Source organism: Gobius niger (assembly GCF_951799975.1).
Source record: "Gobius niger genome assembly, chromosome: 7".
Classification (NCBI taxonomy): domain Eukaryota; kingdom Metazoa; phylum Chordata; class Actinopteri; order Gobiiformes; family Gobiidae; genus Gobius; species Gobius niger.
The window spans coordinates 11,564,389-11,591,382 of NC_136858.1; the positions used below are offsets into that span (position 1 = coordinate 11,564,389).

A 26,994-nucleotide genomic window follows, 5' to 3' on the forward strand; every position below is an offset into this window, starting at 1 on the left:
AAAGACAGGAGGAATTTGATAGTTAACTTTCAAATTGAGCCAATCTCTCCCACTCTGCAAACTTCCGGACTATCACTTTAACTCAAAGCAATTTTTTTTTTTGCTCAGTCCTATGGTAGCATCTTGGGAGCCCCACTCAGTGCCTTGTGACCCCCTGGAGGGTCCCGACCACTTTGGGAAGCAGCCATCTAGAATATACTCAAAACGTCCTGAGAAAAGAGGTCCATCACAGCAGGAGCGCTATCAAAACAACAGGACACCTATGAATGACTAATTATTTCTGTTTGTACTGCAGCACTTTAGCTCATTTGTGGTTAAAATGTAAACCATCCCAGAGTGCGCTGTTAAACTCTGCCATTGTTGAACTAACAGCCTCCTGCTCTTTCTAAACCCGTGGCTCACCCCCAGCTGCAGCTCAGCTCTCGGCCCAGGCTTCAGCTTCTGATGAATGAGCGGCTTAGCGGGCCTTTGTGTGCGCGGCCATTAGAGCTGCAGGAGTTACTGTGGTGCAGACGACCAGCGCCGCTCCTGTCTAAATATATGGGTTGTAGTAAAAATATAAGGATTTATGTACAGTAGTGGGGAGTGACTGTGGCTGTAGTTCTACCGCTGGATCTCTAGGGGGCAGTGTGTAATCATAGATCGTCTGTTGTGTCTGTGCAGGGATCCCAGTCGCCCAGCAGCACCTGATCTGGAACAATGTGGAGCTGGACGACGAGCACTGTCTTCATGACTATGGGTAGGGTTGACTATTAATGTTTCTGACGATGTTAGAAGCACTTTCGGCGCTTGATGAACTTTCATGGCATTGCTGTAAACAGAGGAGGCGATGTCGCAGCATGGCAGCAGCACAGCGGCAGAAGCCAAATGAGTGTCAGGGTTGAGTTACTAATTTAGCACTCAGTGGCGCGTCTGGCGATGCAGCGTGGGGATGCGACAGCGCTGTTCCCGTAAATGGATTTGCTTATTGTGACTTTAAGCGAAATGCAGCTTTAATTATCTGGTCATTGATACCTAGCAGTGACCCGAAATGTTTGGGATATCAAGTTATCATTGTCAACACAGGAACCCATATAAAACGCAGCAAATAGACTGAAACAAAGAGTCACGATATGTTTTGGTTGCAGGGAATGTAGCATGAGGGAGACTGCTGTGTCGTCACGGCCGAGGCACTGGTGGGCAACGCAAATGTATTAAATAGATAATGATAGTAATTCTACGGTGGGTCAAAACATCGTTCACAAACAGAGCATTGCATCTGAGAAAAGATCGGCGGTGTACAAGATCTGTGATTTAAATAAACAGCTCTTCAAGCTCAGAAAAATAAATACAAATCAGTTTGCCCACCAGTGACCAAAGCATCCGAAATAAACAATAACAGTGATCCTCCCGATTATATGTATATATATATATATATATATATATATATATATATATATATACATACATATATATATATATATATATGTGTGTGTGTGTAATAGTATTAGGATAGGGTGACCAGACGTCCCAGAAGGGCAGGGCGAAATGGATTTAAAAAGAAATATCACGATAACAATATATTTAACATATTTGATTTGTTATAATAGTTAGCGTTCACGTGACATCACAACTTTCTAAAGAGCCTATAGTTTAAAATTGAGGAGGAGCAACTGACTATGGTAACTGTAGTAACTGACAAAATGCATATTTTTATGTCTTTGTTTTTGGCTCATATCTCAGTCATTACTGGAGGATTCCACATGAAACAAAAACTGTCACAAAGTTTATTATCTCCTCTGTCAGCACATATGACCTAATGTCCAATTATCTTCTCTGAAGAACGTCAAAAAGTGGTGGCAATATGCGAAAACATGAGCGTGATGTTGTCCAATAGAAAGGACTTTCAGAAATAAAAATAATATCACAGGTTTGCTCCATCTGACATTATGACATCATCATATTCTAAATCGTGAACGCCACCTGTTGACAACAGACAAATTACTTCAAAATCCCAGCCTTATTGGGAAGATTCATTGCGTATTTTATTCTTTCTTCGGCGCCATGCTAATTTCCTCGCAAATATGATCTACGCCACCAATTTACATCATTCATTTGACTTTGTAAGCACCTTCCCCTGTGGCCGACAGTGTTTCTGCTGCTCTGATAGAGCTGAGCGTAACATTAGCTGCAGTCTGCGTCTGCGTCTGGTCATGACTTCAGTCCAAATCAGCAGGAGTGCACATGTAAATGATATCATGTCCACAACAATATCAACAATTACAACCATGTCAAAACATTATACCAGTATAACGATATGCGATATGGCCCACCCCTACGTCCCAGTTTACCCGCAGCATTTAGGTTATGAGCCCTATCACCCCAGAAATCCACATTTTTGTTCTAGTGGTCACCTCATCCTATGTAAATCTGGTCACCCCATCCGGACAGTTTTTGAGACTGAAACGTAACTGTTCTAATCACGATGACTTCACTAATCAAACCAAAACTACGGCCAACAGATTTCTGAAAGAGGCTCCAACTCCATCTTAAAATTGCAATTTGGATTGAGAGTCCTAAAATGCATCAAACACTATCAATGTAGCGGCTCATGTGCTGTTCCCGAATCCTTGTCACTTCATTTTCCACATCAAGCGCCTGTGCCGAAATCTCCTCCAGCCCTCGAACGCACCGCGGCCCTTTTGAAGTGAGCGGAGTGTGTGCCGTCAGACATCTGCTCACAGCACGCACTAAAACCCAGAGGAAATCCCAGCGCTGGCCCAGAGCTCATCTAAAGTCCCCCCCCCCCAGAGGACGGGCCGCCTCTGACAGGCTCCCTGCAACTTTTTATTATAAATCCCAACTTTGTATTCCCCCGCGGCGTTTCGTCTCCATCCATATGGCGGAGGATGAGGGTAAAGTGGTTGCAGTTACTGATGAAGATCGTGTGTGTGCGCAGGATCGCCGAGGGCTGCACGCTGAAGCTGGTCCTGGCCATGAGAGGAGGTCCCATCAACACCCGCAAAGGTACAGTTCAGCGTCCTTTTAAGGCGGTTGAGATTTTTGGCTGGTTTTTCTCATCTCAGTTTTAGTGCCAAAATAGACCAAACTCGCCCTTTTACGATGAACCTTGACGTCTTTGACCACCTCGCGCCTTCTTATGTTCATGTCTGATGAATCCTGAACGGGCTCAGTGCCGCCTCCGCAAGAAATGAAAACAGGGTTTCTGCGGTGCATTCAAAAGCATTCTTTCTTCTTTATCTCTTCTTTTGCTCTTTCTTCTTCTTCTCTTTTGCTCTTTCTTCTTTTTCTCTTTTGCTCTTTCTTCTTTTGCTCTTTCTTCTTTTGCTCTTTCTTCTTTTGCTCTTTCTTCTTCTTCTCTTTTGCTCTTTCTTCTCTTTTGCTCTTTCTTCTTCTCTTTTGCTCTTTCTTCGTTTGCTCTTTCTTCTTTTTCTCTTTTGCTCTTTACTTCTTTTTCTCTTTTGCTCTTCTTTTGCTCTTTCTTCTTTTGCTCTTTCTTCTTTTTCTCTTTTGCTCTTTCTTCTTTTGCTCTTTCTTCTCTTTTGCTCTTTCTTCTTCTCTTTTGCTCTTTCTTCGTTTGCTCTTTCTTCTTTCTCTCTTTTGCTCTTTACTTCTTTTTCTCTTTTGCTCTTTCTTTGTTTGCTCTTTCTTCTTTTGCTCTTTACTTCTTTTTCTCTTTTACTCTTTCTTTGTTTGCTCTTTCTTCTTTCTCTCTTTTGCTCTTTACTTCTTTCTCTCTTTTGCTCTTTCTTCTTCTCTTTTGCTCTTTCTTCTTCTCTTTTGCTCTTTCTTCTTTTTCTCTTTCTTCGTTTTCTCTTTTGCTCTTTCTTCTCTTTAGCTCTTTCTTCTTTTTCTCTTTTTCTCTTTCTTCTTCTCTTTTGCTCTTTCTTCTTCTGTTTTGCTCTTTCTTCTTTTGCTCTTTCTTCTTTTGCTCTTTCTTCTTTTGCTCTTTCTTCTTTTTCTCTTTTGCTCTTTGCTCTTTCTTCTTTTGCTCTTTACTTCTTTTTCTCTTTTGCTCTTTCTTCGTTTTCTCTTTTGCTCTTTCTTCTTCTTCTCTTTTGCTTTTCTTTTGCTCTTTCTTTTGCTCTTTCTTCTTTTTCTCTTTTGCTCTTTACTTCGTTTTCTCTTTTGCTCTTTCTTCGTTTGCTCTTTCTTCTTTTTCTCTTTTGCTTTTTCTTCTTTCTCTCTTTTGCTCTTTCATCTTTTTATCTTTTGCTCTTTCTTCGTTTTCTCTTTTGCTCTTTCTTCGTTTGCTCTTTCTTCTTTTTCTCTTTTGCACTTTCTTCTTTCTCTCTTTTGCTCTTTCATCTTTTTATCTTTTGCTCTTTCTTCTTTCTCTCTTTTGCTCTTTCTTCTTTTTCTCTTTACTCTTTCTTCGTTTGCTCTTTTTTCTTTCTCTCTTTTGCTCTTTACTTCTTTTTCTCTTTTGCTCTTCTTTTTCTCTTCTATTTTTCTTTTTCTCTTTTTCTCTTCTTTTTCTCTTTTGCTCTTTATTTCTCTTTCTCAAAGTCATTAAACGAATTGTGCCAAAATCAAGGCCTTAAATGTCAACCATTAAGTTCTATTTTTTCCGGATGCTGCAGCGCCCTCTGGTCAAGCCCAGGGAATTACTGTACACAGATGAAACACAGATCAGCCAGGGAAGAGAATCCGGTGAATGTCAGAATTAAATCGGCTACAAATTGATTTGAACTTAATGTCAACAACACAGTAAACAGAGCCATGGGGGAGCTGTCACAACGACACAAGTCACCTTAAGTTTCACCCTGTGAGCGGGAAACTCTCGCTGTATTTGGCTCATGGAGATTTCTGAGCAGCAGAAAGGAACAGCTTGGACTGGATTAGCTTGACTTTTGACAGTGAATTGCACGTTTGATCTGCCGTTTTTTCCACATAAACGCTCTGTTTACTTGGACTTCTGTATGTTGTTACATAGTTTTCCTGTATCTTGAGGTCGTGGCCTTGTGAGGGCTCCGCTCCGTATACAAACCGTATAGAAAACGAAGCAAATACACCCGGAGGCCGTTCAGTAGCAAGTTTGAACCTGTGTGCAAGTCTAAATATTGACTTTTCCTTTGTGGAAGATACAAACAGTGGAAGTCCGTGAGGATCTGAACAAAACTGTGGGTCTCATATTCTCAAACCTGGCTCTGTCCATTATTCATGTTTCGTAGCTGAAAACATGTATTTACAGTTTAGTTTCATATACTAATGGTGACAGGAAGGCTATCAAACCACGTCAGTCTGTGTGTCCACTGCTGAGAAAGTAACCTCCCGTTCCTCTCCCATGTGGCAGTGACCATGGAGGAGCCGACCAAGGATGTGTCGGAGCTGATGGACGGCTCCAAAGACGAAGGCTGGGACAAGACTGCGTCCAATAAGCAGGTCACGTTTGTGGTCTACAGAGAAGGAGACCAGCTCAACTTCTTCAGAGTGGTGGACAGGGGGGACGGCACCATCACGCCCCTCTCAGAGTCGCTCAGGTCAGAACTATGGAGTAATTAAGAATATCTGGGTTTTTTGGACAATGGTTGCTGCTTCCTGCTCACCTAACCCTGGTTTGCCCCAACGCTACAGACAAAACGAAAGGCTAATGAGAAGGTTATCGCTGTTTGGAAATGCTCCTGTTTGATGGGTGTCTGTTGTAATGTCTTTTATGCTTTTTTGCTTTTGTGCAAACTGGGATTAAGGTGCATTTTATGCTTCCTTTTTTGTGCATTCCAAGCGTTAGAATTATCGCCACTACTTTATGCTTCCAGACATTTCTACTGTCCAGCCTGTGTTGGTGAAAATGAGAGAAAAAGACCACAAATAAAATAGAACAGCAGTTCTCAAACTTTGTTGTCAATCCCCACAAGGCACATTTTCCTTTCAAGCTACAAAGAAAATATGCCTCATGGGTGTTCTGACCCCGCCTCCCCTAGAGGAAAGTTTCCTCTTAATGAGCGGAACGTGATTCACCATAATATAGATTCACCAGTATATAGACAATTCAATTTCACATTTCTCCTGGGGGAGGACTCCCATATTCCCTAAGCTTTACAGTCACGATAAGGCAAGTTTATTTGTAGAGCACAATTCATTCACAAGGCAATACAAAGTGCTTCACAGTTGCATAAAATTACAAAAAAAAAACAGAAAAAATCAATAAAGCATCAACCTAAATATTAATCAATTACAGTAAAAAGCCGGAGTGCAGATAAAATACTTTCAGTTGTCAAAAATAACTGTTTTCAGCCTGGATTTGAACATTGTCAGAGTTGAGGCCTGTCTCACATCCTCAGATATTAGCTGCATGAAACTGAAACGCAGCCTCACTGTGTTTAGTCCTGGAGACCCCTCCCTGAAGTTCTCAGGGCGCGAGATGGTTCAAATGTCAGGGATGTACTTTGGTGCTAAACCATGAAAAGACTTGTACACAAGCAGAGCTGTTTTAAATTCTAGTTTGCAAATCCTCTCCCCGTGTCACGTAGGTTTCCTTCAGGTACTCTGGTTTACCCAAACCACTAAAAACATGTGCAATAGCTGAATCCTCCAGCCAGGTGTTTCTGACCATCGGCCTGGCTTCACATCTGGAGATGGGTCCCCGGGCGGTGCACTGCCCTATGGGTCGTCCAGCGGCGCAAAAGAATGGGTCAAATGCAGAGGGCAAATTTCATTGTACAGTTGTTGTATAATGACAAATAAAGCACCTTAACAGTGCACAGCCGTTACAGTCGTCTAGCCTGCTGGAGACAAACGCATGTCTGGTTTAAGTGTTTTTTTTTTCAGATGGTAAAAAGCTGCTGGTGTTTCCACATTTTGAATTATAATAAATAAAAGTGTAAAGTAAAGTGTTATGCTGCTCCTTACACTATCAATAATGGAAAATGTTGGCTCTTTGCTTCTGTCCAGTTCGCCAACCCTACAATACATACGCTTTCTTCGAGCAAAGCATTAGAAATAAAAGTCATGACAAGAAACCTTTTATGAAATGTAATATTTTCTTTTAATAATGCTCTTTTCCCTTCTGCAGTGGTGGTTCGGTGTATAACGTGTACACCGAGGAGGACGACGACGGAGAGAGCGCCGCGGCACAACACAGCCGCGAGAACTCCATCACTATGAGCAAAATGAAGCTGCTCAAAGCCAAGATGGAGGACATGAACCTCAGCAAGAAGGTGAGGCTCTTCTTCCAATGTAGATGGAACAGACTCCACCAGGGAAGCACAGGTAAAATAGAAAAGTGTGCTTGGGGAATGAGGTTTTTGTTAAGGAGCAGAAAGCTGTGAGATGAACAGGGCTTTTGCAGCCTTTTTCAGGGCACGGCTGATATTGGGGTCTGTGATGAATTAAACATGGGCGCCACAGTAATAACCTGGAGAGAGACCGAGCTACAGTGCAACGTGTCTTTCCTGAATAAAAGTGCAAAACAAACTAGTCTCCAGTGTGCATTATGTTTGGTGTTCCTCTTCAAACACTGGGTACTAACGGACAAGATGTGCACATATGTTTAAATATGTATTCACTTCAGCAAGACACGGGCTCCCCATGGGAATAAGCAGAGACAGGATACAGCTGTTACTCCAGGAAGTTAGCGTCATGGTGCCGTGAAACATTCCATGCACAGAGCCGACTAACATAAGATGACACTTTTCTGATCTGACACCCCAGCATCTGTCCGCCAATCAGGTCTAAATGAGCGCTGCAGCTGGCCTCTCTGTGACGGTGCTATAGACGTTCTAAGCTTTCAAATGTGGCGTGTTCATATATAGTGATATTAAGTAGGTAAATATGGCGTTTAATCCAACCCAGTTTTAGCGGCGATTGTTCCTTTTTTAAATGGGTCCATATGGATGTTTTAATGTTAGCGTCGCTTCGCTATTGTTAGCATACGTAGCATGAAGCTAGCATGGCTTCCTGGTTAGAATTCTTCATTTTTAAAAAGTATTTATGGGCTTTTGAAGCACTTTGCCCCCCTTTACGTATCTCTGAATCTTTATTTAGTTGAAAAATATATTCAAAATTCAGCATTTGTTAAAGTATAGAGTTCGGGAAATTCCACAGTTACCATGGAGATCCACCATCTTTGCAGCTGCTCGCATACATTACCATTGACTAACATTGGTTGAAAACAATATAAAGAGTGGAGAAAATAGCCATGGAACAACTCTGCTATTGCTGGTAAATACAGCTAACTCACTGTGGTGTCCAAGTGCTTTAATGTGAACAATAACAGTATTTTGACTTTTAAAATCTCTATTAGTTTACAATTGCTGCTAATCCCATAATGCTTAGCGATATGACATCACATTCCCGAACTCTTACCGAACACTACAGCCCAGTGTAGCGCCTCATTTAAACATACATACCCCGCCTTTTAACCACCTCTACGTCTTCTTGTCCTTCCAGCCCAAGAAATCCGCCAAGATGAAACCCCGGCCGCCTGTCACCCCCCACCCCGGCGTTACCCCCTTACTCCCCCCTTCCTACACCCCCCGACACCCCCACCACCAACACCACCACCGCCTCTTCAGATCCCTATCCCACATGAACGCGACCCGACCTGCCAACCCCCAGCTTCCTCCAATACGAGACCTGGACCCGACCGACCCTTACCCGCACGCTACCGCTACTACGACTACTACCACCACCACCCCGCCCTCGCACCTCCGCCCCCCGCCCACCTTCGCCACCCCGTCCTGCTACATGCTCCAAGAAGAACAATGGGACACCTGCCCGCCTCTCGCCAACATCCGGCCCCCTCCCAAAGTGTCGCGCTTGGACATGGGCGGGCGTTTGATGCGGGACTGCGTGTACCCCCAGCTCCCCCCTCTATGCACCCGGGGCCCGCCGGAAGCCATCCTGGATCCGGCGGAGAACCTCGGGGAAGCCCTGGGTCTGGGTTTGCTGGAGGAAGCGGGCGGACTCGTGACGCAAGCGCAACCCACGTTCGCGGAGCTCAGCGATCCGTTGACTCTAGACGTTTCGCCGTCGCCTTTGAGCACTTGGACTCTCGGGGCGAGGGAGAGGACGTCCTTTCGAATTAGCCCGTCGTCGCCGATGCCAACCTCGGCGTCTCCGAATTCTCCCTCTTCTTCCAGGGCTTTCGAGACGCAATCATTAGTCAAGCCGGTTTCGCCGTTGCCCCCGCGTTGGAGAGGGGTGAAGGTGGAGTCGCCCGGGAAGCGGCCGGAGATGATCTCCAAAAGAGAGGCCAGAGGGATCACGAGAATGGCCAACCAAGCCTGCAAGGAACCTATGGGGTCGCTCAGCCAGTCAGAACTCATGGCGACGCTCTCCTCAAGGGCGGCAGAAGGCACTAGTATTAGCAGTAGTATTAGCAGTAGTATTAGCAGTAGTATTAGTAGTAGTATTAGTAGTTGTAGGGATAAGTTGAGAGAAAGCCTTGGGACAGGATCCAGGCTGCCGACCATCACTTCCAGACTTCACCAGGAGGGGGCGATCAGACAAGCTTCGCCTCTGCACAGGAGCATCATGACACATATGGTAGGTTCACCGTTTTGTCATTTTGATACCTTGAAATACTCTTAATTGCCCTTTTTAAAAATGTTTTCAAAAGGTAAAATGAAAACGGTAGGCTCTGTGCACTTGGGGTGGGACTCTATGGGTACCTCATGATTCAATACGCGATAAATGGTTCACGACAGGGCATTAACAACTGATTTTTAAAGGACGACTCATTTGTACAAATCGATGACGCGTGATGACGTCATATTAACAGGAGAAATAACGCCTCATTTACATCAACTACATTAATGTCACTGACAAATTTGTCAGTAGGCTCATGTGTTAGCAAGTTTTGCAGCTTATTTTCTGAGTTAATGTACAATATACTGGCTTATTTCCATGTCCCAGGTTTGAACTTTATTGTAGGCAATGCTCAGTGTTACCTGCGTCTCCAGCAACATCAAGTGTTCGCACTTGGGCGAACCTATGTGTGGAGCACTAAAAGGGAACGCTAATCGGTTAAAACAAACAGTCACTAGTTGGTCCCGAGGTGTCGCACTGTTTATTGTCCCACCAAACCACGGAAAAGGGGTTCTGCCTTGACATTAATGTTAAACTAGGCAGAGAGAGAGAAATGAGTCTGTTAGTTCATGATAACAATAACATCACGGCGATATGCCGATACTGCGGTAATCCATATATTGTACAAGCTATCACAATTTTCAAATAAACATATCCAATTGTTTAACTTTTTTCATGATTTACATTTGTTTTTATGTACATTGTTCCACCTTGTTATTAAATAGTGAATAAATGATCCCTGACTTCATCATTAAATTGGCCTATTGATCAGACACATTCAGATCACTGTCCTGTTTACAAAAGGAATAAATGAACCACTAATTTATCGTATTTATAATTATAACAACTATCATTCTCTCTATCATACTATCATATTTGTACTGTTCTGAGTTCTTGACCATTATTGACCTCTATTGGTGAAAGCAGTAGTGCACTGCTGCCTCCTTAATATGTGATGTTGTTCATTAATATACAACATTTCGTCAAAAGTATTGATATTGGAGTGAAAAGTAAAAGTAGCCTTGGATCGTGCTGCAAAATATTGCGATATATCACAAAATCGTTAGATTGTTACACCCCTACAGTGCACATACAGGAATGTTTCACAGTAGTTGCTTCCGAGGGTAACTACTGTTTCCCATCCTAGTTTTAGTCCTTATGGGGAGTTAGTCGTGTCTTGTTGAAAACGTGCAGCCCTAGTGCAAGCCATTCTTATTATTATTTATTTCTAAAGTCCATAAACCGGAGCGGCACATTTGTTCTCATGTGCTATAAATGGTCTTTTTGTAAATGAATGCATGGAGTAATGGACTGGAGACAGTTGAGACAGGAACATGTTCTAGTGAAAGAAATAAACAACATTTGAGAGCACTAAGGCAAGAGGAAAGCTTTATAATACTGTACTTGTTTTTTCCCTCGGCGAGTATATTGTTTTTTGCTGATATCATTCATGAGATATTTTTGTTTGTTTGTTTTTCTTAGGCCTCCAACAGTCACACCTCCACCGCAGGAGTCCTGACTTCCCTGGGCCGAATAGGTAAGCACCAACACCTCTACTGGGCTCGACTATTCTCTTTTGTTTTATGTTTACAGTTAAAAGGTATTTATCGGCGAGGTTTTCACATGTCATGATATTTTAAACGAGGCTGGCGAGTCAAGTATCAGACGGTTAAAAACAGTTCCTTTGCGGCGAGGGAACAAAAGAGGCGCTGCTGGGATTTGAACCCAGGATCTCCTGTTTACTAGACAGGCGCTTTGACCGCTAAGCCACAGCACCGCGTATGTAGACTAGTCAAGTTCTTCTACTTGTAGTTGAGAACGTGGCCATTGTCCTTCAGGTTGTGAGTCAGCCTTCCACAATACCTGCCTCATATGTTAATGACAGGGCAGGGCACATGTAATTCTCTGCATACTCGCCTTAGATGATGTTACGTAGCATGAATGAATGGTTGATCAAAAATGAGTTGACAATGACTGAATCAACAAACTGAACAGGCCATTGGCTTCAGCTGGAGGTCAGTGGTTGAAGAAGTACTCAATTTTATCTAGTACAGGAAGAGGAGATAAACAGTCCAGTCGTCCAGGAAACTGGCAAACCCAGACTCGTCCATCAGATTGCCAGATGAAGGAGTGAGAAAACGTGCCCCCCTGCTCTAGAGGCCAGTGGGACAGGGCTTTTTGCATTCTAGTTCGTGGTGTAGGGCAAGGTTACTTCGTTCGGACCCAGAGCCGCCTCTGCGCTGTGAATTTTATTGACACAGCAGGGCGTGTAGCATCCCATAAGTGCAGTTGTAGCTTTGGCCTGTTGGAAAAAGAAGATCATCTTTATATAGCGCCTTTCACAGACAGTCACAAAGTGCTTTACGTGAGACAATTGTACATTCACTCCATACTCGGTGAGCTACATTTGTAGCTTCAGTTTCCCCTGGGGGAGACTGCGCCAACGGTCCCTCTGACCACCATACAGTCCTAACCCTCACACACAATTCATCCTGGCCTATTGTACATGTTTTTAGCAGGGGAAACCTACACAGACACGGGGAGAACATGCAAACTCCACACTCCCGTCCAGGTGGGAATCGATCCCTGGACTTTCTAGCTGTGAAGCGAGAGCACTAACCACTGTGCTACCGTGCCACCAAGAGTTGCACAGACTCCTGGAATGGCACTATTCGACACAGCTGCTAATAATAAGCTCTGGAGAAATATATAAAGTTGTGCTCAAAAGTTTACAAATCCTGGCAGAATTTATGATTTTTTGACAATTTTTCAAAGGATATAAAAGATGACACAAAACGTTTTTGGTTGTGTGAAGCCATTTATGGCGGAAAAACGGAGTTTGCTCTTTTTAAATCTTAATGAAAAAAGAAAGTATCAAAAGCTTACACACCCCATGTGTTTTGCCCCCTTTAGCATCTATGACAGCTGGAGTATTTTGTGGTCGTTGTGGATGAGGTTCTGTATATGATCTAATGGTAAAGCGGCCCATTCCTCTTGATCATAAACTTTTAATCAGGGTCATTTTGGTACTTTCTTTTTTCATTATGAAGCAAACTTGTTTTTTCACCACAAATGGCTTCACACAACCACTAACTATGAGTGGAAAAAAATTATAATAATTCTGCCAGGGTATATAAACTTTTGAGCACAACTGTATATATTCCGGGCCTTTGACTGCTGTACAAAAAAATAAAAAATTCTGACATTTTGATTTAAAGTAGAGCCCGTGGAATAAGTAAAAGTTTTGAAAAAAATGCCAGATTGCATTTTGCCTCGTTCCTATTGACATTTTAAACATCTGCACCAAAACAAAATGTTTTCTACTAGGATGCTGCTGAAGGATGGCACACTTTTTCACACTTTTGATTGCTCTTGGCCTACTGCTGAAGAATGTGTAACTTTCAGCGGAAAAAAGGAATAAACAATACAAAGATAAGTAAACCATGGTCATAATAATCTCTGATGAAGATTAGGACACTTCAAACACGATATCCCATGTATGATGACTTTGTTCTCTCTGATACTAAATCTCCATCTGCACAACATAGAGCAAGAACTGCTTTAGGTCTTCATTTCGTACAGATTGTTGAGAGCATTTTAAAAGGGCAATGTCTCTGTGTTGTTGATGACCTTCAGGGAATGAACTTTCTGAAGCAGATTCTCATCAGTGAGAATGGACCTCACCTCATCAGGACTATACTCCTGCCGTTAATTTGGCCTTCAGTAAAACCTTCAAAGTACTGGAGTGTCGAGTGACGGGGCTTGAGATGGTAGTTGTTCTGCTCTTTCGAGCTTCTTTTTGGGGGTCTGATTTTACGCACAGGGGACGACCTGGACTGAAGCTCAGCTCACTCAGCGCTGTGAGAGCGTTCATTCTTCTGTGTTTAAGCACGGACAGAATGTTGTGCATTTCTCAGGTCTAAAAATGTTTTTGTCTATTGAGTGACTAGTCGATATAGTAATTCATTAACAATGTCAAAAGGGTGCCACCCCTAAATGTGCAGCAACTAACTCTGGGTACAGATGCTTACAATTCTAATTGGAACAAGGCAAAAAGCAATCGAGCAAAATGTGGTAAAAATGTTTTTTGTGAACCACCCTACTGTTCCCACATACTGTACGTGCACACAGTACTTTGTGAATCCGGATAAAAACTGTCGAGGAATCAAAAAAGGCGCTGCTGGGATTTGAACCCAGGATCTCCTGTTTACTAGACAGGCGCTTTAACCACTAAGCCACAGCACCACATATGTCATTAAATCAAGTTCATCAACTTATAGTTGAGAATCGTCCTTTAAGCCATGAGTCAGCCTTCCACAATACCTGCCTCATGCTTTAATGTCAGGGAAGGGCACATGGTATTCTCTGTACATCTGCCCTTGTGAGTGAAGGTTCATCAAAATAGAATCAAAAGCACAATTTCAACAGTTGGTCAATGTGAAATTGACGGTTTCTGATATGACAAACTGATCTGTGAAGCTGGACAGGCGACCGGCTTCAGCTGGAGATCAGTGGTCGAAGATGTGCTCAATATGAAGTACAGGAAGAAAAGTTAAACTTAATTTTTGGAACAGTGAAGGGGGACACTGGTGAATTTGACATTACAGTTCTTTTCTCCTTTCTGCCTTCAGGAAAGAGGTTCTGTAGCATTCTATGCTGGACCACAAGATACAGTATATGTTTCCAATGGCAATTAGACTACTAAATGACTGGCTGACTATGTAAATGACATTTTGAACTATGCTGGTTGCATTTTGCCTATTTATTTATTTATTTATTTATCTATCACACTTTTTCAAGTGCCACTTTTAGAAATTGCGAGTACAATGCAACAGAATTGAGTTCTGTGTACAATACAAGTGTGCATTTGAATGAAGTAAAGTCTATCCATCTATCTACTGTTCACGGTAGTATTGTAATAGACGCAATATATTTAGCATGTGCAGCAGATTTTAACTAGAGTCAGGAAGAAGATCGCAGCTAATGCTACGCTCAGCTACCACAGCATAAACCTGTGCCTTTAAGGGCAGGCACTGCTCTTGGTAGATCATCTTTGCAAAACAAGGCTTGGGCTTTACGCCTTGAATGAACTCTGGCAAGTTGGAGCCTCGCCAGCGTTCCTTAGCACAGTGCTAACACTGAAAAGAAGAAGCATAAATGGGATGTTATCAGGGTATTATCTGTGGCATCTTCATCCTGATCTCACACAAGTCCCAAGACTTGCTCATTGACCTTTCTTTTCTTCTGCGTGGATGTGTAACCGTGTGCTCTTGGTTGCCGTGGTAACAGCATCAGTGAGGGGACGCAGCAGTGGAACAATGGGGGACTGCCAAACACGTGTTTGCTCTTTAAATTACATCTTATTTTAAAGCCATTTTAAAACAGTTTTAAATTAATTGCCTCCATGTTTTGTCAAGTGTCAAAAATATCGACATCATGATATTTCTCTTCTATATCTTGATATAAATTTTAGGGCAAAGCTCTGCTATACTTTACACTGTATACTGCAGGCAAGCGAATACTTTTGGCAATATAGTGAAACAAATCGCTATTTCTCATTCAATGGCATTTTCATCCAAATATTGACATACATTTGTGTTCAGCGAGGAAAGAAAAGAGGCGCTGCTGGGATTTGAACCCAGGATCTCCTGTTTACTAGACAGGCGCTTTGACCGCTAAGCCACAGCACCACGTAGTTTTGATATACAAGTTTGTCTACTTGTACTTAAGCGGTACAAGTAGTGTCTATTGTACGTTGTCAGAGCCATGAGTCACAGCCAGAGGCAGCTGAGAGGTACCGGCGATCTACATTCGATCTACATTCCCACCCTCACCTATGGTTATGAGATTTGGGTAATGACCGAAAGGACAAGATCACGAATACAAACGGCCGAAATGAGTTTCCTTCGCAGGGTGGCTGGGCGCACCCTACGAGATCGGGTGAGGAGCTCAGTTACCCGGGAGGAGCTCGGAGTAGAGTCGCTGCTCCTTCACGTCGAAAGAAGCCAGCTGAGGTGGCTAGGGTAGCTGGAGCAGGTGTGCGTGGATCAGGAAGTTTGGGCATCTCTGCTGAGACTGCTGCCCCCGCAACCCGGCCCCGGAAAAAGCGGAAGAAAATGGATGGATGGATGTCTAATGAAATGAAAGACAAGCATCATGAGGGGACCATGTAAAAATGCTCCAAAATTACTGGAAAATTAGGCATTTGGGAACAAAAAATTCCCAAATGTGAGACTTCTCTGGTGAAGGCTCAGTATCTTTGGCACACAAACAGCCGCAGGAGAGAGAAACAAAATATTTCATATTTTGGATTGGTATAAATGACCAGCTGACTAAAATAACTATGTGTTACTCGCTTGCTAGGAGGCCAGAGACACCAACTCTGCGACAGGAGCAAAGCTGTAGTTGAAGTAGCAAATTGCCTGATTAAATAAACCAACCTCGCCTGGTTTTACCCTATCCCTCAGGCTAACCCTACCCTACCTTCTATCACCACTGCAACATGTGCCTGTAGGAAAAAGTGTGTTTTGGATTAGGAAAACACCCATGCCATCGAAGATGTCAAAGACAATGCTGAATCTACCCAGAGACCCAGGACATCCCTACAATAAACGTGAAATAACTCCTGCCCACAAGTGCTGCACATCGGTGTTTACTTCCACGGAAAAGTGCCGGGTTAGTCCTGTTGTGTTGTGATTCTGTGCTTATGTTGTTTGGTTGCGCCTGACTGAGATCCTCGTAATAGCTGCGGAGAATGACTCGCTCTGAGACGAGCCTTCAGTGACCGGCTAATAACCCACATGAATTAGTCCCGGTGGTCTGGCATATTTAGTGACTTTAGTAAATGAAACAAATATTTATTATATATGTTACGTTTGTGGGACCATGGTATAAGCGGATTAAACAACTCTGAGCCGTGTATTAGACGGTTATAATGTTCTTGACTCCGCGTCGTGCATTATAACTGTCTAATGCACGGCTCCTCGTTGTTTAATCCTTACTTACTCGCTTGCTAGGAGGCCAGAGACACCAACTCTGCGACAGGAGCAAAGCTGTAGTTGAAGTAGCAAATTGCCTAGCCTGGTTTTACCCTATCCCTCATACTCATTGCGTTTCGTACAAGGGTCTGGACCTTCACAATTGAGCTCCGTTATCATGTGGGAGGGGTGACTATTTTTAAACGATTGGATCTGATTTTCGCTAGCGTTTGGTTGTGACGTATGTAATGCGCCCGAGTGAGTGAAGCAGCTATGGTAACTCTTGGGGGCATTCCTTGTGCATTCCAAGGCTTCAGTTTAAATTTCTGGATATTTGAGAGCTGAGCCAGAATGGATTGAAGAGCTTCAATTACTTTCGTATCTGCCGCCATTGCCAAACTCCAACCAGCAAATGCGGCACAGATGCTTGACGTCACCTACAACACCCGCCTCCCCCGCTCACTGAATGGTAGGTTGAAATTCAACCGATGTAACGCGGACACTGAGATCAGACCCAGACGTACATGTAGGGAAATGATAATTGACCGGAGTTTGCAGATGGCTAAGGCCAGGCTAACACTAACTAGGAAAACACCCATGCCATCGAAGATGTCAAAGACAATGCTGAATCTACCCAGAGACCCAGGACACTCGGAAAAATCACATAAATGTATTTGCTCGGGTGAAAGCCCCCGGCAATAGTGTTCTAGCGTGTTCTATCTCTTTTTAACTTCTTCAGCTATTAAACGAAAAGTCATGCATTTGTGTTGAGCTGCTTGACTATTCCCACATACTGTACATGCTGTACATGGGAAGGCAAACTCTACACACAGAGTGTAGAATCAGCTGGTTCAACACGGTTTCCTTTGCAGCGAGGAAACAAAAGAGGCGCTGCTGGGATTTGAACCCAGGATCTCCTGTTTACTAGACAGGCGCTTTGACCACTAAGCCACAGCACCGCATAGTTTTAATATTCAAGTTTGTCTACTTGTACTTAAGCGGTACAAGTAGTGTCTATTGTAAGTTTTCAGAGCCATGAGTCACCTTCCACAATTTGAATGTCAGATTGTTAGATAGTGTGATTCATCTCAGAACCTGCTTCTGCTGCTCGAGAGGCCAGTGATGTCCTGCTTTAGTTTACATCACTGCAGCCCACATTTTGCATTGCAGGTGGTGATGTATGGTTCTGAGTTCTGGTCTGAACTTCTTCACCTAATCTGAGGCCACATGAAGTTCACAGGTCTGTAGAAAACGACTCTGCAGAAAGTTGACGATGGCAACATGGTGAAACAAATTCATCATTTATGTTGGTGTTGCATTAATACCAAATTTTCAATCACGTTTCAGCACGGTGGCAGTGCAGCGGTTAGTGCTCGTGCTTCACAGCTAGAAGGTCCGGGGTTCAATTCCCACCAAGATGGGGCTTTTCTCTGTGGAGTTTGCATGTTCTCCCATTGTCTGACCACTAAAAACATGTACAATGTAGTGTGTGAGTGAGTGGCTACAATAGTAACTTGTATACTCACTGAGTATGGAGGGAATGAATAACCTCTACAGCAGGGGTGGCCAACTAGTCAGAGACCAAGAGCCGAAATTTTCAACTTTGATCCTGTGAAGAGCCACAAAGGCACTGACCATAAGGAAGATCCAGGAGCGGTAGTTTATTGTGATTTAATAGAATGTGACCGTTATATTTAATCACAATAAACTAGGGATGTCCCGATCCGATCACGTGATCGGAAATCGGGCCTGATCACGTGGTTACAGACTCGATCGGAATCGGACAACACCTCCCGATCAGGACTCGGATTTTTGTGCGTGTCCATTCTCCTTACTTTTTATCAGATTTCGAGCTACCGCGAAGCACTTTCTGTTCTCTCCCCCTGACCCAGCGCCTCTGTCACTCACTCCACCTGCTGCGTCAAACCACTCACACCATTGCTCAGTCCGTGCCCCCCCCCCCTTCGTCTGAGAAATCCCCAAATCCACACAAGTGCCAGCGCAGGAGAACAATAACAACATCTCCAATATCCCGTGCAGAGTTTACTGTAGGCTAAGCGAGGAGAGAGGAATGAGAACGGACAGGAAGACAGGGCGGTAAGAAGTAGCAAACAGCTATTACCCCGCTACATGTGATTAAACCATGCCCACTCAGACCCGCACTGAGCAGAGAAACCCTCCTCGCGTTTCTGCGGAGATGTTTAAAAGTCCGTGATGGCCCGCTGCTCAGGCTGGGAAATGTGGTCACCCTATATCTACTTATTAAAGAGACTGTAATCAAGTTAACATGGCACATTTAGCTTTTGGCCAGACAGTTTTTTACATTGCAGTGCATAAAAAATGTATTGCCCAAGTTTTGTTTTCATTGCCAATCAACAAACACATTTAGTAATGAATGGGATTTTAGATCACCCTCTCTGTGTAAAACTATATTACACTGTAAAGACTAATAGTCTTGCTTACTTGAGAAAAAACAGACAGAGTAGAGTTACTCTCTATATCCAAAACCATGAATGAAAACAAGTTGAATAATATAGTTTTTTTTCTTAATTTTTAAAATAATGTATTAGGTATCAAATTGGGACTCGGTATCGGGCAATTCTCAAAATCAAATGACTCGGACTCGGGGGCAAAAAAACCTGATCAGGACATCCCTACAATAAACTATAACTTTATGCCTGGCCTTTTTCTTTTTTTTTGTTCAATAATTGTGTTAGATTTAATGTTTTTACTCCTCACCAAGATTGAAATACACGTATGTTAACTGACATTTTGTGCTGTTCTGCACTGACGGAGACTATTTTTTTTATGCTTGAGTGTGTTTGTATGGGGGGCCCTGCCCACTGAGCCCCCTCCTGTGCACTCAATGCCTGCAGCTCGGTCCTGACAGGACTGTGCAGAGAACGCACTTGAGGCTGAACAAAGTTCATAAACTTTAATCAGGAGCCTCTGGAGGACGCCTGAGATTATGTGTTATGTTGCATTTGTTACAGTTACATGTGAAAGAAAAGTCAATGACTTTGCAAATTTCCGTGTTACGATGTCGCGCTTCGCATCATTTGCGACATCAGAGCTCCGCTTTTTTGCCATTTCCTAATTTCGATCCTTTTCTGTGAATATGAGGCCAACTTTCATCAAATAAAGAGTAGGCTGATCAGAAACCTGAAAAGCACAGAAGCTGATCCCAGAGCCACGATCTGCCTGCCTGTTGTTTAACCTACATCCCGCTTTGAGTGAGCCTGCTGCACCTTTTGCACGCCGCCTCGAAAAGGAGAGAGATACAGACTCTCATTCATGTGTAGAGATGGAAACAGGGTCTGTAGGACTATGAAGAAGAAGAAGATCTTTATTTATATAGCGCCTTTCACAGACATATAGTCACAAAGCGCTTTACATGAGACAATTGTACATTCACTCCACACTCGGTGGTGGTAAACTACGTTTGTAGCTTCAGTTCCCCCTGGGGGAGACTGTCAGAGGCGCTTTCGCGACTACACACGTCTGCGCCAACTCTCGTCTGCGCCAACGGACCCTCTGACCACCACCATACATTCACACACATCATTCATCCTGGCCTATTGTGCATGTTTTTAGTGGTAGGGGAAACCGGAGTGCCCGGAGGAAACCTACGCAGACACAGGGAGAACATGCACACTCCACACAGAAAGGCCGGTCCTGGTGGGAATCGAACCCGGACCTTCTAGCTGTGAAGCGAGAGCACTAACCGCTGCGCTACCGTGCCGCCCAACCCTATGGTTGGATTTTTGGTAAAGTTTCTTAAAGACTGTTACAGTTTATGGGAAATATTTACCAATTATTTTTGCAAAGAGCCGCACTCTGATTGGCCAAGAGCCGCATGCAGCTGGAGAGCCGTGTGTTTGCCACCCCTGTTTGCCACAGTTTTAGCACTTTGAGAAACATGCAAATAAAATGTGTTCCTGGTCTGCCTGTTTTTGATAATGTACCACGTAAGTGCATTACAACAACAAAATGTAGGTTTAACATAAAGTGTTATGTAAATGTTCCTGTAAAAATATTACATTTAAAAAGTGTTGAAAGTACTTTTTAGTAAGGCATTTTGCGATATGTTGCAAAACCATATATTGTCCCAGCCCAATTGGATACAGCTGCTCAGCCGTGAAAACTCATTCTATTACAAACTCTCTACGCTCTTTTTAACTTCTTCAGCCATTAGATGAAAAGCCATGCATTTGTGTTGAGCTGCTTGACTATTCCCACATACTGTACATGCTGTACATGGGGAAGGCAAACTCTACACACAGAGTGTAGAATCAGCTGGTTAAACACTTTGCTTTCCTTTGCAGCGAGGAAACAAAAGAGGCGCTGCTGGGATTTGAACCCAGGATCTCCTGTTTACTAGACAGGCGCTTTGACCGCTAAGCCACAGCACCGCATAGTTTTAATATTCAAGTTTGTCTACTTGTACTTAAGCGGTACAAGTTGTGTCTATTGTAAGTTTTCAGAGCCATGAGTCACAGCCTTTCACATTACCTTCCACAATTTGAATGTCAGATTGTTAGATAGTGTGATTCATCTCAGAACCTGCTTCTGCTGCTCGAGAGGCCAGTGATGTCCTGCTTTAGTTTACATCACTGCAGCCCACATTTTGCATTGCAGGTGGTGATGTATGGTTCTGAGTTCTGGTCTGAACTTCTTCACCTAATCTGAGGCCACATGAAGTTCACAGGTCTGTAGAAAACGACTCTGCAGAAAGTTGACGATGGCAACATGGTGAAACAAATTCATCATTTATGTTGGTGTTGCCTTAATGCCAAATTTTCAAACACGTGTGTGTGCAGCATGGTGGCAGTGCAGCGGTTAGTGCTCGTGCTTCACAGTTAGAAGGTCCGGTATTCGATTCCCACCAGGGTGGGTTTTTCTCTGTGGAGTTTGCATGTTCTCCCGGTGTCTGACCACTAAAAACATGTACAATGTAGTGTGTGAGTGAGTGGCTACAATAGTAACTTACCACTAGTGATGGGCGAGTGAAGCGTTGCAACACTTTGAGGCTTTCTTAGTGTTGTCTGCTTCGAAGTCTCTGAGCCGTTTCATTCTGTTTGAACACTGACCTCTTGTGAACAAACTCTGTTATTGATGTTTGAATGATCAAATCATAGGCCGATAAATAAGAGTCATTTTCTTTGTAACGTGGTCTGTGCTTCACGGAGGCGCTCTGAGCTCAGTGAGACGCTCTGAGCTGATCACCCGCTTTGAGACACGATACGCAACTCTCAGAATGAAGCAGTTTTTGAGACAGTCACGTGACCAGGTGTTACTGAAAGAGGCTCCGACGCAGTGTTTCGAAGCATCTGCTTCAGGAAGAGTGATACAAGCTCCGGAGCGCCAAGTTTTTTTGGCCATCACAACTTACCACCACTGAGCATGGAGAGCATGAATAACCCCTACAGTGCAGTAGAAACTTGGAAACACAAGCAATTGTGCTGAGGACGAACATGCAAGACAAAATATATGTGTGGCTTTTTTTTAATAAACGAAAAGTCATGCATTTGTGTTGAGCTGCTTGACTATTCCCACATACTGTACATGCTGTACATGGGGAAGGCAAACTCTACACACAGAGTGTAGAATCAGCTGGTTCAACACGGTTTCCTTTGCAGCGAGGAAACAAAAGAGGCGCTGCTGGGATTTGAACCCAGGATCTCCTGTTTACTAGACAGGCGCTTTGACCGCTAAGCCACAGCACCACATGAACATGACAGTCAAGTTTATCTTGTTATAGTTGAGAACGTGCTCTTGTTTTGTTTCGGGCACACCCTTCCACATAACCTGCGTCATATTTTAAGGACAGGGATTGGCACTTGGTAGTTCTTTGTACACTTGCCTTGGAAGATATTTCTGTGCACGAGAGAAGGTTAAGTTTAATCAAAAGCAAAATTTGCAGCTACTGAATCTACAAACTGACCGGTGAAGTGGGACAGGCGATCACCGGTCAGCTGGAGATCACTGGTCAAAGACGTACTCAATTTCTTTCAGTAAAGATAAAGGAGACTTCCAAAATGTAGGGCAAAGGAGCACACACTGCAACAGAATCTTACATATATTGTATTGTGGACAATAAAAGTCTCCAAATCCCCAACAATTTGAGTAGTGCTGCAAAAAAGACATAAGCAGGATTTATTCATTGTAATTTTATGACGCTGGAATGAATCGTCGGAAAAAAAATCTCTGAAAATGCTTAACATAATAACAAACAGAACAGCAGTTGTCTCCTAAATAATTGGCCGACGGTATGAGACTGCATTGTGTGCCCTTGGAGCCTCATTTGGAAGAAGAGATTCTATTAAAGGTCTAATCTGTGGAGGTCAGAGGGCTTGCAAGCACCTGATGAATGCTCCTGCAGAGTCTGATATTTGATGTGAAACGTGAGAATGATCGGCTCATTACCATTGAACTTTAAAGAGACTTTTAAAGTGTTTTTTCTGTACTTGAAAACAAATCAAGTGTAATTGTATTGTATTTTCATGGTGGGACTAAAAGATAAAAATTAAATGTTTTCAATTTGGACAGAAAACCTTTAGAGCAGCCAGTTACCGAAACGCACCAACAAACGTAAATACGTCACAAAACAACACCCATGAGTGCTTCTACTTTATTGGGGCTGTTAAAAAGTATGAATGTATCCATTTTTAGTGTTTTGATAAAAGTTAACTGTTATGCGATAATATGCGTTGAGTGTTATAAAAGGTAATAATAATGATTTACTTAATTTTGCATGATATAGGCCCTTTAAAAACATCAGATATCTCTAAACAGACGTGATTGAAGAAAAACTTCTAATTGCTTTACTCTACCAAAGTAAAGGCCTTTTGCACGGAATGTTTTTGGCTAACATCCTGTTGGCCAATGACTACTTCCTGTCCACATTTTAACGTAAATAAGAAATAAAATAAGATTTAAAACATAGAAGTGAACTTAAATAGATGTCGAGCCAAGTGTTACGTAAAAATGGGTTTAGATGGTGACGCTATTGTATTATTCGTTAGCGTGAAATGAATGTTAGCCGTTAGCTTCAATGCTAAAAAACTTGGTTACAAACACAGCAGTCTCTTAAACATGTTAGTAATTATACAACTGCTGCTTGTTTACTGCCATATCTGCCATTTTAATATTTATTTCAGAAATAAATCTTCATAGGAATTAAACATGAACATAAAGCAGGAAGTTAGCGCCATGTTGCCATGCTACATTCTGTGCAAAGAGCCTATTGAGGACGATATTCAGTTAACTCTACACATTCTAAACATTTGAGAGAAGACGTAAATATAGGGCTGGGTACCGTTACGCTTTTGTTCTATACGGTACTTTAACGAGATTTGGTTTTCGAGAACGACACTTTTTCCCTATACGAAAATATATGTCATCTAGAACCATAAAACAGATTAAGAATGTTAATTTATTCCCTTTGTCCCCCCCATCCTCATAAAAACTTTATATTTTCCTGCTTTCGATACTTTAATAATTTTATTTATACCAATAGTCCCTAAACTTGTTTTTTTTCTTAACAGTACCCAGCCCAACTTAAATATAAAAGGCTAAACTAATACCAGAGTCACATGCCTTTCAGAACATGTTTGTAGAGGTGTACACTACAGGGTCAGCAGGCTTCAAATGTCTCTAAAACAGGATATTGCATCGGAGCCGTATAATGTATTTCTCACCAGGAAAACCGCAGTCAGCACTTTCTTTGTTTCTCTCTGCCTTTCTTCCACTGGAGAGTAGCCCCTGCGAACAGAGCTGTAAAGATATTAAACTCATCTGTGACAGCGCGCTCCTGGAAGCTGCGCCGAGTTCAGTGCGGTGGGCCGCTCTGCACTCTGCTATATAAAACAACACCTTTTAATAAGCCTCGGTGCGCCTTTTAAATTCTTTACTTTCTTCCAGAGCTGCACAAGATGTCACCTGGTTATCGTTATCGCAATATTCAAGAAGTTATTTCATGTCACAATGTTTTTTCTTGCATCATACAGCCTTACTTTCTCTGTATGCAGCCTCAACTTTTTTTTTTCTTTTTTTTTTTTTCTGAATTTGATTGTACGTATTTGGGTAACAATTTCTGGTCATCAATATCTATTTTCCAGCCTCAAACCACACGTTTTGTCATTCTGACTGGCCGATACAAGAATACCATTTCAGAGTCGGGTCTAAACTACAGCTCCAGATCTCTTGCGAACAGAGTCGTAGGGCGCTTATCTGTTGGAGGCGTCGCCAAATTGCCGTTTACTTTTATAACCTTATTGAGTTTCATGCCCCTCACCATCTACAACGTCACCGACTTTCGCACCTAACTTTGGAACAGGAAGTAATGCATACTTGCTTGCTTTCGTGTCGGAACTAGAGATTTTAAGCTTCTATCCATCCATCCATCCATTTCCTTCCGACCATAGGTGAGGGTAGGAACGTAGATCGATCGGTAAATCAAAAGCTTTGCCCCCAGACTCTGCTCCCTCTTCACCACAACAGTCCAAGTTCTATCTATCGATCTCCTGCTCGTAAACACGACCCCAAGATACTTCAACTCCTCCAGTTGAGGCAAGGACTGTGCACCGACCTGAAGAGGGGAAGCCACCTTTTCCCGGTGGAGAACCATGGCCTCGGATTTGGGAGCGCTGATTTTCACCCCAGCCGCATTGCACTCTGCAAACCGCCTCAGTGCACGCTGAAGCTCCTATTTGGTGAAGCCAACAGAACAACAAGCTTTTAACCGGCAAAGCCTGATAAATCAGGGGCACCAAATTGGCTAGTGGCAAGCCCTGCTAGCGAATAAATCAGTGTTATAAAGTTGTGCTCGGAACGGCAAGTTTCAGTGTAATAACTACAGAGCAGACATTAAAAAACTCTCGGTAGGATGTGAAAACTTTACCGAACGCCACTTCTGTATTTACAAAGGAAGGGGTTTCCGTGGTGTTTGTGTCCTGGAACGAATGGCTATTTCTGAGGAAAATGTCACGAGCGAGACATCACCGCAAAAAGAGCCGCTTCACTGCCTTGTTCGTGTCTATATTTGTCTATGTATCAACATTTTGTAACCGTGAAGTTGCTTTTGTGACGTAGCAACATATAACCTGGAATGTTCCACAGTCAGGCTTTAAGTAGTGCAAGCACATTTTAAAGCCACAACGAAGCTTAACTTTTTCTCCGAACTTTCTCTTGTGTACACAATCCTGTCCCCCAGGATTGACAATTACACCAGCCCGTGCGCGCCCATGTATCACATTGCGTATTCTCCTTCATTGTGTTTGATTAAGTGCAACACGCCGGGTCATCTCTATTTCATAAACCGCCTTTTTTGTTTTCCGTAAATTAGCTGTCAAGACCGAGCAGATAAAGAGCAACCGTTCTGTCCGCCCGACCCCTTGCTCTCCCCGGAGGGTCGGGATGTCTGAAATCTTGACAGGACATGACATAAAGCATGATTGAAGAGGCCATGGGCAGAATAGGGAAAAACAAATGGGAAGAGAAGAGCGGAGGCTTTACTACAGCTATTAGTTTTCAAAAGGGCGAAATGTAAAAAGAGTTTGAAGGACAGTAATATCTGAAATAAAAACGCTGGATCTCTGTTAATCTAAAACTGAGACAGGATCATTCCTAGTGGCTTAAAGACTGTAAAGGTTTATACGGGCAGGGCTGGTGGGACCTGTGGGACTGTAAAAAGAGCTCAGTGAGGCTTGTGGTGGTATAAAGAAATACAGCAAGGATTATCAATTATGTCCAGGTTTAAAGTTTAGGGCTTGTTTTACAGTTAACTTTACTTTTATTGGTCAACAGGAGCTCGGAAGATGGACTTGCCAGATATCACAATTTGTCACGATTCTCGCCTATTTCTGCATCCACTTGACTGTGATTGGCTGAATCCCTATCTTTCCCTCATAGCATGGTGTCAGACTGTAGACTCTGCACATGGACTGTTTTTGGCTAACTTCCTGTGTTATATGTTTCCTGTTGCACAATCGACTGAAAGAAAATTCCTAGCTGTGAACTTGTGACGGTGGTGCAGTTGGTGGAGCGGGTCGTCTCATGATCAGAAGGTCGAGGGTTCAAATCCCAGCTCCTGCAAGTGCACTCTGTCGTCGTGTCCTTGGCAAGACACTTGCCTCCAGTGTCTGTGTACATTGGTGTATGAATGAGAGAGTGAATGGGTGACTGGTTCCTTGCTGTAAAGCTCTTTGGGCCTGATGAAGGTAGAAAGGCACTATATAAGTTGGCAATAAATACTCTTCTGATTCTGGTGTTAAAATGTGGACAGGAAGAAGTCTTTACCCTACAATGGCCAACACGAAGTTAGCCAAAAACAGTCCGTGCACAGAGCCTTTTTGTGGGGAAAGTTAGACAGCATGTGTTTTGTTTTGTAACTCGGAGCCTCATTTTGCACTAAATCGCTACAGAAGCATCTCTCCAAGCAGGTCATCACAGGGTCTGCACTCGCACTTGTTTATCGAAAAGCCTT

The 26,994-nt window shown here is 43.1% G+C and overlaps 1 protein-coding gene across 1 annotated transcript in view; it reads left to right on the top strand.

The window, feature by feature from the left end:
• Positions 1–26,994, top strand: part of zfand4 (zinc finger, AN1-type domain 4) — a 37,214-nt gene that overhangs the window by 5,884 nt on the left and 4,336 nt on the right. The window contains exons 3-8 of the mRNA XM_079559916.1: positions 664–739; positions 2,939–3,006; positions 5,297–5,483; positions 7,016–7,160; positions 8,392–9,489; positions 11,014–11,068. Of these exons, the coding sequence (XP_079416042.1) occupies positions 664–739; positions 2,939–3,006; positions 5,297–5,483; positions 7,016–7,160; positions 8,392–9,489; positions 11,014–11,068 (1,629 nt within the window). The remainder of the gene's footprint in view (positions 1–663; positions 740–2,938; positions 3,007–5,296; positions 5,484–7,015; positions 7,161–8,391; positions 9,490–11,013; positions 11,069–26,994) is intronic.